Source organism: Gavia stellata, chromosome 32 (genome assembly GCF_030936135.1).
Source record: "Gavia stellata isolate bGavSte3 chromosome 32, bGavSte3.hap2, whole genome shotgun sequence".
Classification (NCBI taxonomy): Eukaryota; Metazoa; Chordata; class Aves; order Gaviiformes; family Gaviidae; genus Gavia; species Gavia stellata.
Genome location: NC_082625.1, coordinates 3,214,590 through 3,232,077, shown reverse-complemented (window position 1 = coordinate 3,232,077; position 17,488 = coordinate 3,214,590). Strand labels below are relative to the sequence as shown.

Below are 17,488 nucleotides of genomic sequence, written 5' to 3'. Positions count from 1 at the left end.
TTTTATGCATGCCTTTCTGTGCTTCCTTTGATCTCTGTATTAATTTTCTACAAGTTTGTGGTTTTTGTGTGTTACAGCATGCTTGAATTGAAAATTTGGCATGCTAACCTTTTCCTGTTGGAATCTTGCTTTATAGGATAGGAGATGAGGAAGAGGACAACAAACACCGGTATGTGACTTCCCTCATCAACTTAAATGACTTCATTCTTTTTCCTGTCAAGTTTCTTAAAATAGTAACTCTGAAAGTGTTTCCCTTTTTCAGTTAGTTTTTTCATGTCTGCTTCCTTGAAAAGGCACAGAACATCCTTGGGCACTGAGGTTTTTCAGACTTCATCTTGGTTTTGTGTAGTTTTCTGAGCTCTCCTCTTGCGTCATTAGAGAACCTCAGCTACCTCATGCCTGTTTTGGTTTCCCATTCTTGAGTGTGCAGTTAATCTACTGAATTAGTGGTGATGTGTAATGGTTAACTGGTTGTGGATAAAGCTAACTGGTCACCGAAGCAGGTAGTTAATAAAACGCTGCTGCTGTCTCAGAAGGTGGAATTGAACTAGAGTGTGTTAGACATGGGCTGCCAATGGGAGAACTTTCCTTCCTCATCAAGCTTGCTTGGAGAATGAGACTCTATATTCTAGGAAATGGAATTATCATAGGGCTTTAATCTGAGGGTACTCAGATCTAGAGTGTGTGCCCTCCATATGCTCCCTTACCTTTTTTTTTTTTTTACATCGTTCTCGTTTCTGCTCTTCCTGTTACCCAAAGTGCTTGCAGCGTAGCACACAAAGCTTACTTCTTTCTGCTCTCATCTAGTATTTGTTGAATTTCTGGTGGGAGTGTTGGGAGTCTCTGGAATTTGTACCACATCATCCAGATGTAATATTCTGCTTGTAATTTCAGTTCCAATATCACTTCTTTGAAATCCAGGAAAAAAGCTTTAAATAGGTTTTAGGTTTCTGGGGCCATCTTTGATAGGGACTTTGAGTAACAGTTTAATAACTATTGACCTAATAATTTCATGATAGCGGATGTATTTGGGCATTCCAGCAAAGAAAAAGGTAACATACTAGTAAGAATGTCTCTCTTTCTCTAGTACTGGTCTTTATTGTCTTCCAGGAGTTTTCAGTCACCTGGTGTTGCTTTGGACTGGTGATCCTGTGTCTTGCCTTTTCTACGTGAAATGATTTGTCCATTATTTCACAAATGCTGAAATGGGATAGTGTGTTCCCCATTAAATCCATGCTCCAAAAGACATAATAAATAGGGCATTTGGCCGATAACTGACATCTGCAACATTGCTCCACTCCAGTGGTTATATTTCTAAAACGTTTTTAGCTATTCCTTCTATAGTGAGCTTCAGGAAAAGCAGTGTAGTCTGAGAGTCAGAAGCTGCGATTCATGCTCTATGGGCAATGACTGAACTCCACTGGGTCCCTGGATCTTTTTCTTCCACAGCTGGAAATTGGGAATTGCTTTACTGCCTATGGCTATTAAGGGTTACTTAGATATTTGTAAAGTTTGCATACTGTAAGGTACTAGACGAACACCAAGGATTATTTTCCCTCTTTGAGCTTATTGCTTAGAAGAGAAGCCTCTCTCCTACCCTGAGCTATTGCAAAATATCCAGGTACCTTTTTTTTCTCCTCTTATCTATTCATTGTTCCTAGATTATTTCAGTATTATCCTGAAACAGTTTTGAAGCTGTTGAATACAGCTTAGCAGTAGTCTCTCTCCTATGCTTATGTCTCGGAAAGACATAATTTTACTTGAAGACTGACTTTTCTCAGCAGGATGGACTTTGCTGGAAGAATGGGATTCACCTCTGCCCAAACCTTTTCACAGTTGTATCTGCTTAATTTAAGTCACTTTGTGGTCTGTTCTTCAAAGAGTACAAATGCTGCTTTTTTTGCCAACTCTCTTGGAAAAGGTAGCTTTTAAACTCTGCAGAGAGATATGTTATTTCTTCTTTGAGGTCATTCATACTTAGTTACCTTGAAAAACTCAACTTTGTTTACTTTATGGCTTCAGTGAGAGAGTGTTTTAGCCTAGTCCACAAAAAGCCCATTTCTGGTATGTGAGTTGTGTCAGATACAGAACATCTTCACTTCTGGAAAGGTACAGCCTTCACCTTGTGGTTCTGGAGGCACAGTTTCTTTAAATGAAGTGCTTTCTGCCTCTCTTCATTTTCCCACAACTTTGGAGTGAGAAGAGTGCTGCAAAAAGATCGTTTTTATCTACTCTGAGTATAAAGCTTTGTGATTTAATTTTTGCCTGGCATTTCTACACCACAGGCATAAAACACACACCTTACTAAAAATAGCTTGTAACACTTGATTCTACTCCAGTGCTTTCTTCACCAACTCTGGAAAGTTCCAGCTGCAATGGAAAAGTCTTACAGGTTTATCTCCCCCTCCCACCTTGCTTTCCCCCACAGAGAAGGTGGTGCGTACTTAGAATACGTAGAAGAGAAAAGTTGATCCTTCTGGGTTCAGCTGTGTGTTCCTGCTAATGAGTGTCTTGCAGGTGTGAAGTTAACATCTATATTTGGAGGGCTACCATATGGTTAGAGTCTAGCAATTATAGATTACTGTGCACATAGATCAACTTTCTTTTCTATTAATCATTCATCTCAGGTTGAATTTTTTTCTTCCTCCTTTGTTGGTTACTTGATTGTACTCCAAATCTAATTAGCAGCTGAGTTTCTGGGTTCTGAGGAAGGGAAGCTGAATTTCGGCTTTTCTAGAGTTTTGGGCCGATGGATGCAGTGTGATTGTGTTTTACAGTTTGTTACGTGATGGTAGATGCAAGGGCCTGGGACAGGGAGGCCATATGGAAGATGCTGCTTTCAAAAATAATCTCTATGTGCTAAAAATGGTGTAAAAATTGCAGGTCTCTGAATCAGTCTCTTTCGACAAAGGGAGCTTGGTAGACTTAAACCCAACATTCAAGCAGCTATTTGATGGATCCCGTAAAAAAAATTGTACTGGGTCTGGCTGGGATGGAGTTAACTTCCTTCCTAGCAGCCCACGGGGCTGTGTTTGGGATTTGTGGCTACGACAGTGCTGGTGCGGCACCCATGTTTTGACTGTTGCTGAAGGGTGCTTGCGCAGTGTCAAGGCTTTATCTTTTTCCCACTCTGCCCCCTGCCCAGTGAGTAGGCTGGGGTGGGCGGGAGGCTGGGAGGGGACACGGCTGGGACAGCTGACCCGAAGTGGCCAAAGGGATAGTCTATACCATAAAACGTTACACTGGGCAATAAAAACTGGGGTAGAGGAAGGAAGAAGGGGGGGTTGGCTTCGAAGGTGGCCGTTGTTTGGAGGCTGGCTGGGCATTGGTTTGCCTGTGGGAGATGGTGAGTGGATTTCCTTTGTGTGTTTCTTTCTATTTTTATTCTTTCCTCTTTCCTTCACCTATTAAACTGTCTTTGTCTTGACCTACAAGTTTTCTGGCTCTTGTTCCTCCTGTTTTTCCTCCCTGTCCCACTGGGGAGGTGGGGAGTGAGCGAGCGGCTGTGTGGGTGCTTGGCTTCTAATACAGTTCCTAACCAAAATACATTATCGTGACTTCTGAATTTGCATTTTTCTTTGCATTGTGGCTACTGTAATCTCTTTGTCTTAGTGGCGTTGACTCTTCAGAAAGAGCAGCATTGCTATTGGCTTGTTAGTAGTAGTCTGATCATACTAATATGCACTTTTTTTAGTCAGACTTCTTCGTAGGCCTTGGACCCTGTGAATTATACCAGTGAAAAATCATAGACTGCCTATTGATTATGCTATAAGCATTCATTATACTATGTTTTTAGAAACTGGCAGTGCTGGGTAATGTTTCGGAGAGGGAAGATGATGCTGTGCAGACTTCCAGCAGTTTGCCAAAGGGGAGCATGTACAGAATGAAAAGAAATGATGGAGCGGAGGCAGAGGATGAAAGGAGGATTTATAACAAGTTTTCATCTGTATTTTGAAATACAAGCAAAATAGATTTAAAATACAATTAAAGTCATTTTAACTGCAGCTTGTGAGCTTACATTAGTAATGGTGGGAAAAAGCTCTTCAAGAAACCCGGACAATTAATGGCTGCTCTGAATGGATCTTAAATGTTGTGTTATGCAAGGTTCATCTGTTTCCTTTCAGATATCTGTTTTGCCCTGTAGCTATTGTTAGCTACCTTGTGTTTTCTCTCCAAAGAAGATCCTTTTGTTTTGTTTTCAGCTTTTTAAGTCAGTGATCGTTTTATATATTGAAGGCTGTTCTTTTATGTCAAATCACACTTCTGTACTTCTAGGTCTCACAGAAAAAGAAGTCAACCCAGAAGACATAAAACAGAGGATCAGAAGTCTCTTGGGGATGTCATGGCTATTGAAACTGCCTTGGAAGATGTGAAAGTAAAAGAGGAGCTGAAAAGAGGGCCAGATCTAGAGGAAGAGGAGAGAAGCAAAGTGATTGAGGGAGCAGAAGGTGAGGGCCCTGCTCACTGATGGCAGATCACTTCAGTGACGCACTGGGGCAAGCTATCTCTCTAAAACACATTTGTAAATAACTTGTCTGCTGTTGTTTATTTCTGTTGAAATATCAGTGGAGTCTTTCCCAATATTAAATCTATGCTCACTGAAATACACCATCATTTACAGCAGCAATTGATTTTTCCCCCTCTTTAAGGATTCAGTCCAAATAGCTTTCTTGGCAGGGCTTGAAATTTCTGCCAAAACTATTACAGGTTTGTAAAAATATATATTAGGGGAGGAATATTTTTAAATATTTCATAGAGAAACAAATAAATATATTTTGTGTCCCTCTCTGAAAAGGAATGATTTGTGCACTCCCTTGTGCAATTAATCTCCTCCCCTTTCCCTCCCTTCTTCCCCATTTCTTGCAGAGGCTGTGAATAAAGTCAGCCTTAGGTTGTGCGGGATCCACAGCTGCTGCACGCGTGCAAGTTGCACGTTTGGTTTTCTTCAAGTCTAGCTGTAGGAGGGAAGCTTTTCGGCTTTCGTTGCATGGCTGAAGTTAATACCAGCCCGTGACAACTCCCAGTCCTTTATGATTTCTTCTGCATATGGATAGTCCAAAGGCCTGACCTCAGCCATGTTGCTGGTGGCTTTTATTGTGATACTTTCTTTTTTTCCTTGGCTGTTTATGAAAGGTTGCAATTCTTGCTGGGAGTAAGCTGCTTTTTTTTTTTTCCCCCCAATGTGTGTGGTTAAGTAGTTAATGTATCTATGATGCGCTCTCTCTTTGAGGCACTCTCGAGCATTTCATAAACACTAGTGAAATCATTTTCATAGATTGTATATATCCATTATTTGTTTAGCATTTGGAGATATTTGTTTAGCATTTGGAGAAAACTGATGCTGCAAACTGTTTAGAGAACCTTGATTGTGATCTTAAAGGAAATCTGTGGAAGCTCTGGGAAAAGAATTGAGGTCTTTGTTCGGTTCCAGAGTCTCTTAGCTAGACGGTGTATTTTCTCTTTTCACGGGAAATGAGGAGTTTGAAAATCATTGTTGTACAGAGCGGGAGTAGCACAGTGCAGATAGTCAGTTCCTATTGCCCTAAGCTTGAAAGTGTCAGCAGTGTGTTAAATTGTACGCTCTTAGCTCTTGTACAAGTTTAAACAGTTGATGCTTGTAATAAATGGCCCGAAAATGCTGATATCCCGTCGGAGAAAAGAGATAAGTGACAAGGACAGATCCGAAATCCTTAGAACAGCAGAGGAACAATAAAAACTCTGTTCTGGCCGAATAGGTTCCAAATCATACACTTAGACTGCATGTTAAGAGCTCTTTAACTATTAGCACAGGAGGGAGAAGCTTATTTTCAGCACCATTGCAGAAAGCGTCACTTAGAACTGGACTATTTGCTTTGCAGTTTCTGAGGGGTGTAGTGCTCAGTGTGGCTGTTAGCAAATATACAAGCTTCTTAATGCAATATAGCAATTCAATAGCACTGAATTCTCTAGTTTTCTACATCCTACTGTCTGCATTACCTCTCACAAGTGTCTTACAGTTTCATCTTGAAAAAGAAAATAGCATCTGTTTGCATGGCCCTGCTCATGGCAATTTAGCTCCCCCCCTCCTTCACTTTCTTTTTCTTTTCCTGTGGTTTTAATTTGGCTTGATTTTCTACTTACACCAGAAAAGATGACCTTGAGAAGGAGGAAGAATGAGATTTCAGAGAAATCATTGCTAATTTCAAAGTAGATCTTATTCTTTACGTTGGTTATTTGGACTAGCTGAGTATTAATAACTTGAGGTTTTCAGGATCTCTGACCCAGATACCTTAAGGTGTTTTCTTTTGGTTTTTATGACTCAGCTTTATATTCATAATTTATTACGTTGCTATTAATGCATTTAGAATTCTTAGCAGGTTGTCTTGGGACTTGAAATGAAAAAGGAGAGCCTTCAAGCTCTGCTCTTCTCTGGGTGTGCTAAGCAGCATAAAAATATCCTGTGAGTCAGCAGGTGTTACCTGCTACGCTGTGCCTGTGAAGAGTCCTGCAGACTTGGGCTACAAACCACGTATCTTACAGGAGGATGCTTTTTTTTTTTTTCAGTAATGTGAGAAGAAGCAATGAGATGCCTAACTGCAAAATAGTTGTGTGTTATTTTCCACTCCATTTCATTAAATGCCATCCCCACATATCCTCTTGAGTGTTGCAATTGTAAACTAAGTACATAATTACATGAAGTAATACTGTGATCAAGGTGCCAGTAAACCAGAACTGAAAACTTTTCTGTTGTTATCTGTATGTAATAGCGGATTGGTGCATAACTGATTTTTAGATGGCCATTTGCTACGTGAGGATTTTACTTCAGGCAAGATCTCAACAACTGGCCAACTGCCAAGTAGTGGCTGGTCTCTTGCTGATTTTTTCTTCAGCGTTGCTTAAGCTGGCAGTGTAAAATCATTAAGAGATGAGACTGTTTAATGCGATGGAAGGATTATCATTAAACAATGTCATAGCACAAGAGTTTGTCCTGGAGGCTTTCTGGACTTTTCTAGCATCATGTAGAAAAAATAGAGCCTTTTCAGAAATCTGCCACCAGTCACTGTGGCCATCTACATATTTGTAGTACGTGCTGTATGAAGTTCTGATAGCAACCGAGCAGACACAGCTCCTAGAAGCAAGTAGAAGGTGTTTTCTTACCGCTTTTGTTTTCTGCTCTTGTATCAGTCGTGTTCACGTATTCTATTAGCATAGGCGATGTACAGGATATAAACGTTGGGCACGTAGGGATTGCTTTAGGGTAATATTCTCTTCCTAAAAGTAAGTAATGCTGTTGAAGTGAAAACGTGAACTCGATGTTTAGGAGGAACTTCGGGATGGTGGAATAGTCTTTGTAATTATTTCATCTACTGCACAGTCTCCCACGTGGATTGAAGAAAAACTGTTGAGTGCAACTATTACACAACCGTAGACGTCTTCTTGAAGGATGCAGTGCTGTATTAGGCTGCTTGCCTCCCGTGTTTGGTTTCATCTTATCTCTGTGCTTGTGCTTCTGCTAGATTAATATGTCTAATTTAAAGTTGCTTTTTGAGCTGTTGACAGTACAAATTATTCAACTAAAGTTGTGGCTAAATTACTGACTCTGAAGTCCATCTCTGATTGTCTTTGCCCGATACCAGGGGATATTGCTCTAGCAGATGAAGTCCATGCTCTTATACCAGCTTCTTATAATCTCATTGCCCAAAGCTACGGTGTACGGTACTACGTAAGTGGTTTGATTTCCCCACCAACACCTCTTCCCCTCAAAGGTATTGTATACCTGCAACGTTAGTGCACTCTATAATATTTCAAATTATTGCTAGACAAGCAAGTTTCTGCACCTTGAAAAACCATCGTCATGCTACAGTTTTCTGTGTGTACTAGCTCTGCTACTTGTGCCTTTCTCCTTCAGTGGAGGGACAGCTGATGGGCATTCCTTTGTTAACCTGCCATGTTGATTTGTGCATTAAGATCCCTTTCCTTTCTAGAAGTATTTATGATAGCCAGATAGGGCCTTTGAATTTTACCTCTTTTTTTCCTGGCTTCTGATTTTATAGATTCACTTGCAAACTAGTTTGTTCGTCTTAATGCAGAAACTTTTAAACAAAGTTCTACATGCCAGCTGCTGTCAAATTACCCATTTAGAAGTCAATAAAGCTGGTGAATGGCATTTGTTTTGTTGTTGGGTAGAGAATTCTCCAAGTGTATAGAAAGTAAATATGATCTGGTTTTGTGCAACTGGGGAAAAATCCAATTTGTCTTTCATTCAGTATGTTCGTTTCTCTAAGGAAATTCTATATTCCTTTCTCTGTGATAGTACAAACCAGTTTATCTGAGGGACTGCCTACACAAGTACAACAATAACTGTTTGGGCTGGACTTGTTCCCATTTTTATAAATTAGTGGAAAGTCATCAGACCAGGCTTCTGGGAAATGTCGGGGTATCCCCTTGAAGATTTCAGCAGGGATTTTAGCGCTTTATCTTATTGTGGGATTATTCACCTCTTTTCAAACCCTTCCTCCTGCAGATACCTCGTTACTGTGGGATGGTTTATCTCATTTTCTGTTTACAAGGTTTGGCTGGTCAGCTTTGGTTTTGTCCTTAATGGAGGAGCCTGAGTAGGTTGGGATTGGTGAAGCATCATTATTAGGGTGAATAATCATTCTCTGTCTTTCCTTGTCATCAGCCCTCCTCCCCATCCTGTTAGTGGGAAAATGACCTTTTGCAGCGGAGTCATCTAGTCATGGCATCTGCAGGTGAAAAACAGTCTCTTATGAAATAAATTGAGCGCTGGCATCTCTCAGTGGAGCATCTATTATTTACTTTCCTTTGAGTGAACTGATAACTTCATTCACGAAGTGGGGGAAGAGTTGGGCAAAGGGAGCATACATCATCGTAGGTGGAATAAGGCGCGATGTGAAGATGTCTCCTGTCCTAGCCTGGAGACACTCGCTCAATGGCCAGTAGGAATTTTAATTACTGCTGTAAAATCTGACTGTGTGCATCCTTTAACAGAGTTATATTGGGAAGATAGGTGGGGAAGATTTTATGGGTCTTTACTGCCTCAGGTAAAAATACTGAGACGTCTGGCTGTTCGAGAAGTGTTTTTGTTGTCACAGCCATGTAAGAGACCTACAAAACCATGCAGATAAGACGAATGACAGTAAGCTAGGAGAAACAAGGACAAATGGAGTGAGTGTTAGGAAAGGATAACTCAGTAACCAGTGCTGGCATGGTGTCTGTAATAGGCTTAGTTCAATGCTGTGCTTGATTTATGCTTTAAAGGCGTCTTTTTTTTAAAAGACCTTACAAGTAGAAGTCTTTTGGTAGTAATGATTCAGGTGCCTTTGTTCAATTCTTCATTTCCCAGGGCTGTTGAATGCATTGACAGACAGATAAGAGCTATTCTTGCAAATAGAGGGAGCAGTAAAGGGGGTGGTCCAGAGGTTAGGGCAAACTAGTGATACAGAATGGTGGTCTCCAAATTTTTTGGTCGTGTCTCCTCATCAGCAAAAAATTTTGGAGCACACCTCCCAGTATACGTCTATTTATTTATAAAATCTATACATGTATTACTATGCTAATATATTATGTATGTTATAAAACATACACAAAACCAAACATTTTTAAAAGGTTGAAATAAAGATAAAATACTATTTTAAAGATTTATTTTATTTATTAATGGTACAAAAATACTTTCTTCCTGCACCCCAGTGGATGGTTTTGCACACCCCACTTTGGAGACTCTTGATACTGAAAACTTGAAATAGAGAGTCAAGGCTAATGTAATATATTACATGTGTTTTGGCACACTGGCCAGTTTCTTAGGGGTTTAGATATTTTCCCTCCAGCCAACATTCATTTTGGCAGACGTTCTGTTCCAGTCAAGAATTAAATAGTCCAGAGAAATGACACAAGTCTTTTATATCTAAAGTGGGCTTCTCTAAGTCAATGTTGAGGTACAGCTGAATATGTCTACAGCTTTCAGTCTGCCTGTTGGAAGGGAAGAATAATACCATGACGTAGTATGTTAGCCCAGCATTGGAGCTTTTTGATGAAAGGAGAAAAATACTAAATGCCCAGAAACCTAGGCATAGGAAGCTAAATGTTGCCTATTTCTTGAAACAGGTGACTGCAAGGTAAAGGCCCGTCCTCCGAAAGTAAAGGGTGAGAGGAAGAAGAAGCACCTTTTCCATCAACACCAGAACCATCTGCAAGCACCTCAGCCTCCTCTGCAGCAGCAGCAGCAGCCACCGCTGCCACCACCGCCTGCACCTCAGCAGCAACTGGCAGAGGAAGAGGTGCCAGCGGCACGGCCGCCAGTACCTGCCGCAGCACCCACGTCATCCGCAGCAGAAAAGAGCTTGCCCCCAGCTCCCCTGAACATTATTCAGCCCTCAGAGGCACCAGTTGAGGAAGATGACTTTAAACCTCGGCCGATCATTCCCATGCTTTATGTGGTTCCACGGACCAAAAAGGTGGTGTTTGACAAGGAGCGCATGTCCTGCCAGCAGGCGTTTGAGCAGTTTGCCACGCAAAAGAGTCCAAGCTGGCGGGAACAGACGGTCCCTATGGAAATCTCTGTGAAGGAGGAGGAGAATGCAGAAGCAGAAAATACAGAGGTCACTACAGAGGTCGGTGATTTACAGGTATGCGTGATCATGGAGGTGACGATAAGATTTGCTAGTTTTAAGCAACAAGTTGAGGACTAAACTTGGAATGAGAGGAGTCCTGAATTGTGCCTGAGCCTCCAGTGGAATAGTGCCATGTTGGAGAGCCACAGAGTGCTTTCACAGGAAGAGACTGATTATTTTCTCGCAGTTCAGTCCGTCATTGCATTGATGCTAGCTGATTAATCCAACTTTTTATTGTCTTCAAAAGACAAAATAGAGAATCTCTTTCCCTGCTGCTAACAGCACAGATAATACTGAAATGATCATCCCAAGCACTAGCAGGAAGACCCAGCACAAGCAAATGGCTACTGCAGAGCAAATATTCCAAAAGTGGTAAAACCAAACAATCCCCATAGGAGCTTTGATTGCACCAACATTTCGATAATTCTTCTCCCTTGTTTCTGACTTCTCCAGCTGATAGCATGTGCTTTATGCTTCCAGCTGTTGGCCTGCTATATAGTGTTGCCTAGGGATCTTTTCCATCATGAGATTTAGAATTGGAAAAATTGGCAGAAAACTTCTTCATGGGCAGTACAGTTCATGGCATGTAATCTGTCCCAGGCATCTCTTTTCCTTGGGGAGTGCTTTCCCGAGGACAGTTTCCAAAAGAGGAAGGAGGAAAATGTTCAGGAATTAGCAGCAAGTCAGAGCAATGTTATGTAGCTCTATTTTCCTGCATGATGCTGCTGAAAGAGCCAAGGGAATGGCAAAGCACTTTCAGAAATTGTTGGGATAGGGGGAAATGTGCATTGCCATACCGGCATGGCACAGTTAGCATACGTTTCATGTAAATTTTTGTAAGATAATGGCTGCAGACTAGAGAGGAAAAAAAACGCTATGCTATGCTACAATGGGCTGCCGTAAGTACCTTCATCTCTGCTCGCTCCTATGTAATGTGGAATGTACTTGGATTTCATTCTTAATGCTGTAGCACTGCTGCTTGCCTTCACGTTTGTGAACCAAAGCACAGGGGATTTCCAGTGCAAAGTAACTCACCTGTAATGCGTTCAGTGCCCATCACCAAAGAGGACGTTGAGCCCCTGTGATGAGGATGCATGCGGTATTTACAATGTTGGCTGGTACACAGGGCAGTGGATACAGTACAATATAAATACACTTGTCATAAAATGCACCATAGTGTTCTAGTAAAATGTTTCTGGTCCTACATGCTCTATACTTAATTTTCATGGTAGAGTTCCTAGCTGTTTATGTGATTGACCAGACTTTTCGTAAGCTAATGGAATTGGCAGGCTTGAGGCTGTTCTGATTTTAAGAAAACACTGTAGTTTACCTTTACCTAACATCCTAAGAGATAGCATTGGCTTTATCTACTGCAGTAATTGGCTTGGGAGGCTTTATTGATTCCAGCCAAAAGGCAGCGAAAAGTTTGCTGTGTAAATTCATGAAATCTTTACGACAAGGATTCTGCCTCTGTTGTCCTGTACTCTGCTTACCTATTTATTTTGGGGTTCCCATATAGCTTGTTCTGGTTTGTTACAGACTGCTTCTGCTTTTTCAAAAATGAAGATGGAGATAAAAAAGAGTCGTCGTCATCCACTGGGCAAACCACCAACCCGCTCCCCGTTGTCGGTGGTTAAACAAGAGACATCGAGTGATGAGGGTGAGTGCACTAGCGTTAACAATGTGTGTACGTCTTGTCTGATCTGAAAAATTGCAGAAGCCATTAACATAAGTGGATGGCCTGAAACTTTTTGTGTTACACTTAACTGATAGAAAATGCAGCATGTTCCCATTTTGATAACCCAGCTGGAAACAAAATTCTTCCGTGGGAGGTGTCCCTTCTCACCTCCCACCCTTTTTCCTCTCAAGAAAAATATTTTGCTGGCTGCGGAATGAGCCAGCATTTTGGGCAATGGGAAAAAAAAATAGTTCACAGAAAATAACATCTTTAAAGTAAAAGCTCCTTCTTAGATATTGCATTAAAATGCGATCTCTTCACCTCAGAGTGCTGTTATGTATATGGGGAAAGTTAATTCTAACTTTTCAGTTGGCTTTTTAATTCATGTGAACGCTGGGGTCCAACTTTTCTTGGCAGATCCAGCAATGAGAATTAGAAAGTCTCTCAGTGCTTAACTGTACATCACTGATTTTTCTCTTCCTACATTCCAGTCACTCTAAATGCCGTAACAGTCTAGAGCATAAAACCAAGAGACTCTTATCTCTCACTTCTGTTGTGTGGTGTCATTTACCACTTCTGGGTCTTGCCCACATTATAAAGTACTCGGAATATAGAAAAGTCCACAGTAAGAAGCTTTTGCATGCCAGGGCAGGCTGTGAGGGTGTAGTTGACAGTCCCTGTTTTCATGGTACTTACAACTTTATATTCAAAAGGACAGCGTCTTTCCTGTTCGCTTTCCTTCAGAGAATATATCCATTGATTTTAGAGAAACTCGGTGTCGGAAGGGGATATTCTGTACATACATAGCTCCATTTCCTTACCAAGGATGATGCATTTGATGTCTTGCATATGTGTAACGTGGAGTGAAGCGTTGAAAGGCAGTTGAGACTAGTTATCTTGTTTTGGTGTGAGACCTTGCAACAAACTTTGTGCTGAAGGATCCTCATTAGACACATTCTTTTCACTGTTTTGACTTGTTGGATGGTATGTGGGGACTTTGCTGGCTAACTCAGGAGCAGCTTTCTGTGAAAGCTGGCATTTCTTGGAGACTGATTTACAACACTAGTGGGCAAAATCTGATCAAATAGATTCTCCTCTTCCCTGCCAGGGAATAGTGCAGAGAACTGCTTCTCCTTGCTTTTTCAGGGCTAGTGCATAAGGATGATTTGGAGGCTGCAGTGAGGAAGAGCATGCATGTAAATTAAGGGAATGCATATGCTACACTGAGATTCAGTTGAGACAAATTGTTAGCCTTTTCTGCTTGTGTATAACTTGCTTGAAACTTAGGAGCTGTCCTGAATGCTGCATCTCACCTAGAATCCATCCTGGGATGAGTGAAGGTGACGATAACATACAACAGTCATTTCCTTTTTTCTGTCAGTCTGTCACTCTGGATTATGATTCTGGTTTCATTGATTTCACTGGTATCATAAATCCTTGCCTGTCTCCTGATGTGCTTTGACTAAAATTTGGAGAAACATGTGGTTTGGTTTTGGGCTCATGTCTTAAAATGTCGTTAAAGGTGCTTGATTTCTTCAGAAGGTGAGTGGTGAGCTCTGCTTTGAAGGTTAAGACATCTTGAAAGTATCGATCTGCATACCCAAGGTCAACGGTCTTTTTAAATTTTGTTTGTGCCTTACACGGGGTGCGGACACGTAAGCATGTGTAGCTGAAGTTAAGACTGTAGAACACGTCCTTGTAAATCTGTTTTGTCATGAGGGCCATCTCTGGTCTGGTACACGCTGAACTGGCAGTCAGCTCCTGGCATGAGCAGTGTCTTCCTCTCGGAAGGAGAGCCTAACTCGCCCGCTGGCACGGCAGTTCCTATTTGTCTCCCTTTCCAGCAGAATCCTACGCAGTGGAAAAGGTGATGGTATTAGCAGTTATTGTTAGCCTATGGATACCAGTTTTAGTCCAAGATAAAAATAAAAATACAGTAAGAAAGCGAAGACACTTTATAGGAAGTAACCCTCATTTGAAGCATGACAGAGATACACAGACAGCGTTTGTGATCTCAAAAAAGATTTGATTAATTAAGCACAATAAAATTTCCCACGTCGTCTGGCGAATATATATCAGATTAGCTGGGGGCAACATTTAAAATCTGAGATGTAAACTTAGCCATTAGTGTTTTACTACAAATTCCTTTTATCCTTTCTGGTAGCCTAAGAGTCTGAAAATCTTAAGAGGGAGGTGGGAATGGGGAGGAGGCTTAGGCTTGTTGAGAGCAGAACATTAGCTGCGTATTTCTAGTAATTAACAGTGAAGGAGTGAACAATTTGGTTTAATGTGCTGAGCTCTGGGGATAATGTTCCACTAAGATGTTTTTGAGTTCCCCTGGCCAAAGCTGTTCTTCTGGAAACTTTGCAGATTGACAATGCAGTGAGTGATTTACACTTAGTCCTGTGTGGAAAATTTCTTTAACACTTAGTGACTCAAAATTCCTTAATAAGGAGAGGTAAGAAACTTGGACCCGCAAACTGACACAAATGGATTCTGGCAGTGGTTTAATCATAAAATGCCAAGGGCCTTTTAAAGGTTTTGTAAAAACAAAGAATTAGCAAACTAATTAGCACAAGCGGTACCTCTCAGAGCTCTGGCAGAAGAAGAGGTGATGGGGAACGCAAACTGAAGGCTTGGCGGTGTGCACCTGATGGCAGTAGCTGTGAAGCAGCTGCAGAAGAGTAAAATGAAAACTTGAACCCAGGATATCTCATGGCCAAGATTTGTGTTTGCAGAAACAGGTACGGGATGCGCTTTGCGACGGTTGAAACAGACTTGCTGCTGACTGGTGGGAACTGGGAGCTGGCCTAACCAAACCAGCACGAACTGCATGTGCGTCTTCCAGAGAACACAGCTCCCAGTTGGAGAAAGGAAAGGGAGATTTCCTTGCACTTGCGTCACACATTCTGACCTTGGCTTCATTAAAAGGATGTTGTAGGTTTCCACAGCTAGAAAGTGGAGAGAGTTAGAAGGCAGTAAATCTAGACTCTCTTCCTTCTTCTTCCTCGTGGCCAGTTCCATTAGGTCACCGGTGTCTCTATCTTGTCTATCCTACCCATAAAGTGGCGATTAAATCCATTTAAGGAAGTATTTGAGGCATACGCGTATGTGGAACCATGGATGTGTTGAATGTTCTTATTTACTGAACTTCTTGTGTTGTTGAAACATTAGCTGTTCAACCCTACCTTGCTGTTTTGCCTCTACTGACTGTCTGTTGTTTTGGGATTTATTTTTTTTTTCTTTCTAGAAACATTTCCATTTTCTGGGGAGGAAGATATGAGTGACCCGGAGGCTTTGAAATCTTTACTTTCCCTCCAGTGGAAGAATAAAGCACATAATTTCCCAGCTGAAAGAAAATTCAATGCAGCTGCTGCCCTGAGTGAGCCATACTGTGCTGTCTGTACCCTCTTTTACCCATATAACCAGGTAATTCCTGATACTGCTCAGATGGACGTGTCAGTGGTGGGTACTGAGTGGTGGCTACTGTGTAAGTTATGATGCAGGCCTTTATTATAAAGCAAGAAGACCCGTACAAATTTGCACACCAAAGTAGTATGTTTGGATTTGGCAGAGGCGGTGGATGGAGCCTTTTTTGTTCTCTTCCCTGGCTTCTCTGGCTTTCTCAGCTTTCATTTTTTAAATCACACTTAAACAGCTTTGCACTGCAAACACTATTTCATGCAGAGAAACAGTGCCATATTGGGCTTGTGATCGCTCTTGTTTTGATAGAGGCCCGGACTTCTGAATATATGCAAACAAGCAGCAAAATAAAAATCTACTGAGTAAGCACATACATCATTTTTTGGAAACTACCAATATGCTTTGGGATATGTTATGAGCAGAAAGGCAGAATTTATCAGATGAATTAGTTATTTGCCCAGCTGTGTATTGATTTGTTCTTGCATGCTTATAGAGCCAAATCTGGCTTTGTGTGTCCACTAGGAATACGTGCCTTAGATGCATATATCTGTGTTGGAAGCTTTTTCTGAGAAAAGCAGAACCCCCCTCCCCCTTCAATAAAATCTCTTGATTTATTATACAGACTGAAAATAAAATATCTTCTGATTGCTGGATGTTGTTGTATAACGGTTGTAAGGAAAACTGGGTACAGCTGGGCTGTTTTAATCCATTGTTTTTAGCTCTAGTCTGCTACCAGAAACCTTGAAATGTCCTTCTGGAGAAATTCTTGCAGAAAGAGTAGGGAAGGATGCCAGAAGGATAGGAGAGGGGGAGGGAAGGTCTTGCTTTTACTAATATTTTCCTTTTTTTTTTTTTTTATTTCAGCTGCTATTTAGGAATTTAGATTTTTACAGAAGAGAAACAGGGAAAACTTCTCATTATTCTAATCCTTCTTTGAGCTTTCAGAATAAATTACAGATCCCAGTACAGGCCTAAGGAAGAGAGAGACGAGAAAAAGGCAGGGGTGGGGGGGTGTGCATGACAAGACAGGATTTAAAGTTCATTATTTGTGCTGCGTGGCGTCAGGTGTTGGATGACTTTTTTCGCAAGGGGAATGCTCTGACTTTAAGGTTAAAATTGTGACCAGGGAAGAGGCGATTCCATATGATGGTATTTTCTGTTTAAGTCCTTGCAGATGGATAAAGAAGCTGTCCCAGTCTCTGTAGGGGAGACCACCTCTTTCGTCCACCTTTCTAAGTGCGGACAAAAGACCAAGCCTCTGATCCCGGAGATGTGCTTTACCTCAAGTGGAGAAAACACAGAGCCCCTTCCTTCAAATTCATATATTGGAGAGGATGGAACCAGTCCCTTGATATCCTGTGCCAAATGCTGCCTGCAGGTTCATGCTAGTGAGTGTTTCCTTCTTCACCAAAGTGTTTTGGGTATTGAGAGATTCACAGGTTTCTTTGTATGTTGCCTATATTTGAATTCCTTCTGGGTATGCTTGCTATACGTGTCACTCCCACTTTTTCCTTGTCTGGTGCTAGCATGTGTGTATATTTGAGTCCATCTTGGCAGTCACTGGTCTTCAAAAATACACACAAATATTCTTTTAACCGTTTGTTTTGTTGGCTGATTCTTTGTCTCACAGAACAGATCGTTTCTTTCGTTATCTTTCAGTTTTTGTAATAAAGCAGAAATCACAAAGCTGATCGCACTCTTTTCACTTGTCCAAATATTGGTCTGCTGGGTAAGGTTGTATTGTTCTTCTGTGCGTCAGAGATTACGGAGTAGTTTG

At 41.3% G+C, this 17,488-nt stretch overlaps 1 protein-coding gene across 2 annotated transcripts in view; it reads left to right on the top strand.

Moving 5' to 3' along the window:
* KDM4B (lysine demethylase 4B) overlaps nt 1-17,488 on the top strand; it is a 78,936-nt gene that overhangs the window by 45,113 nt on the left and 16,335 nt on the right. The window contains exons 9-14 of one of the 2 annotated variants that reach the window (XM_059832018.1): nt 137-169; nt 4,276-4,448; nt 10,105-10,610; nt 12,150-12,270; nt 15,539-15,717; nt 16,877-17,099. In XM_059832018.1, the coding sequence (XP_059688001.1) occupies nt 137-169; nt 4,276-4,448; nt 10,105-10,610; nt 12,150-12,270; nt 15,539-15,717; nt 16,877-17,099 (1,235 nt within the window). Of the gene's footprint in view, nt 1-136; nt 170-4,275; nt 4,455-10,104; nt 10,611-12,149; nt 12,271-15,538; nt 15,718-16,876; nt 17,100-17,488 lie in introns of both variants that reach the window. The other variant, XM_059832019.1, reaches the window with a different exon arrangement.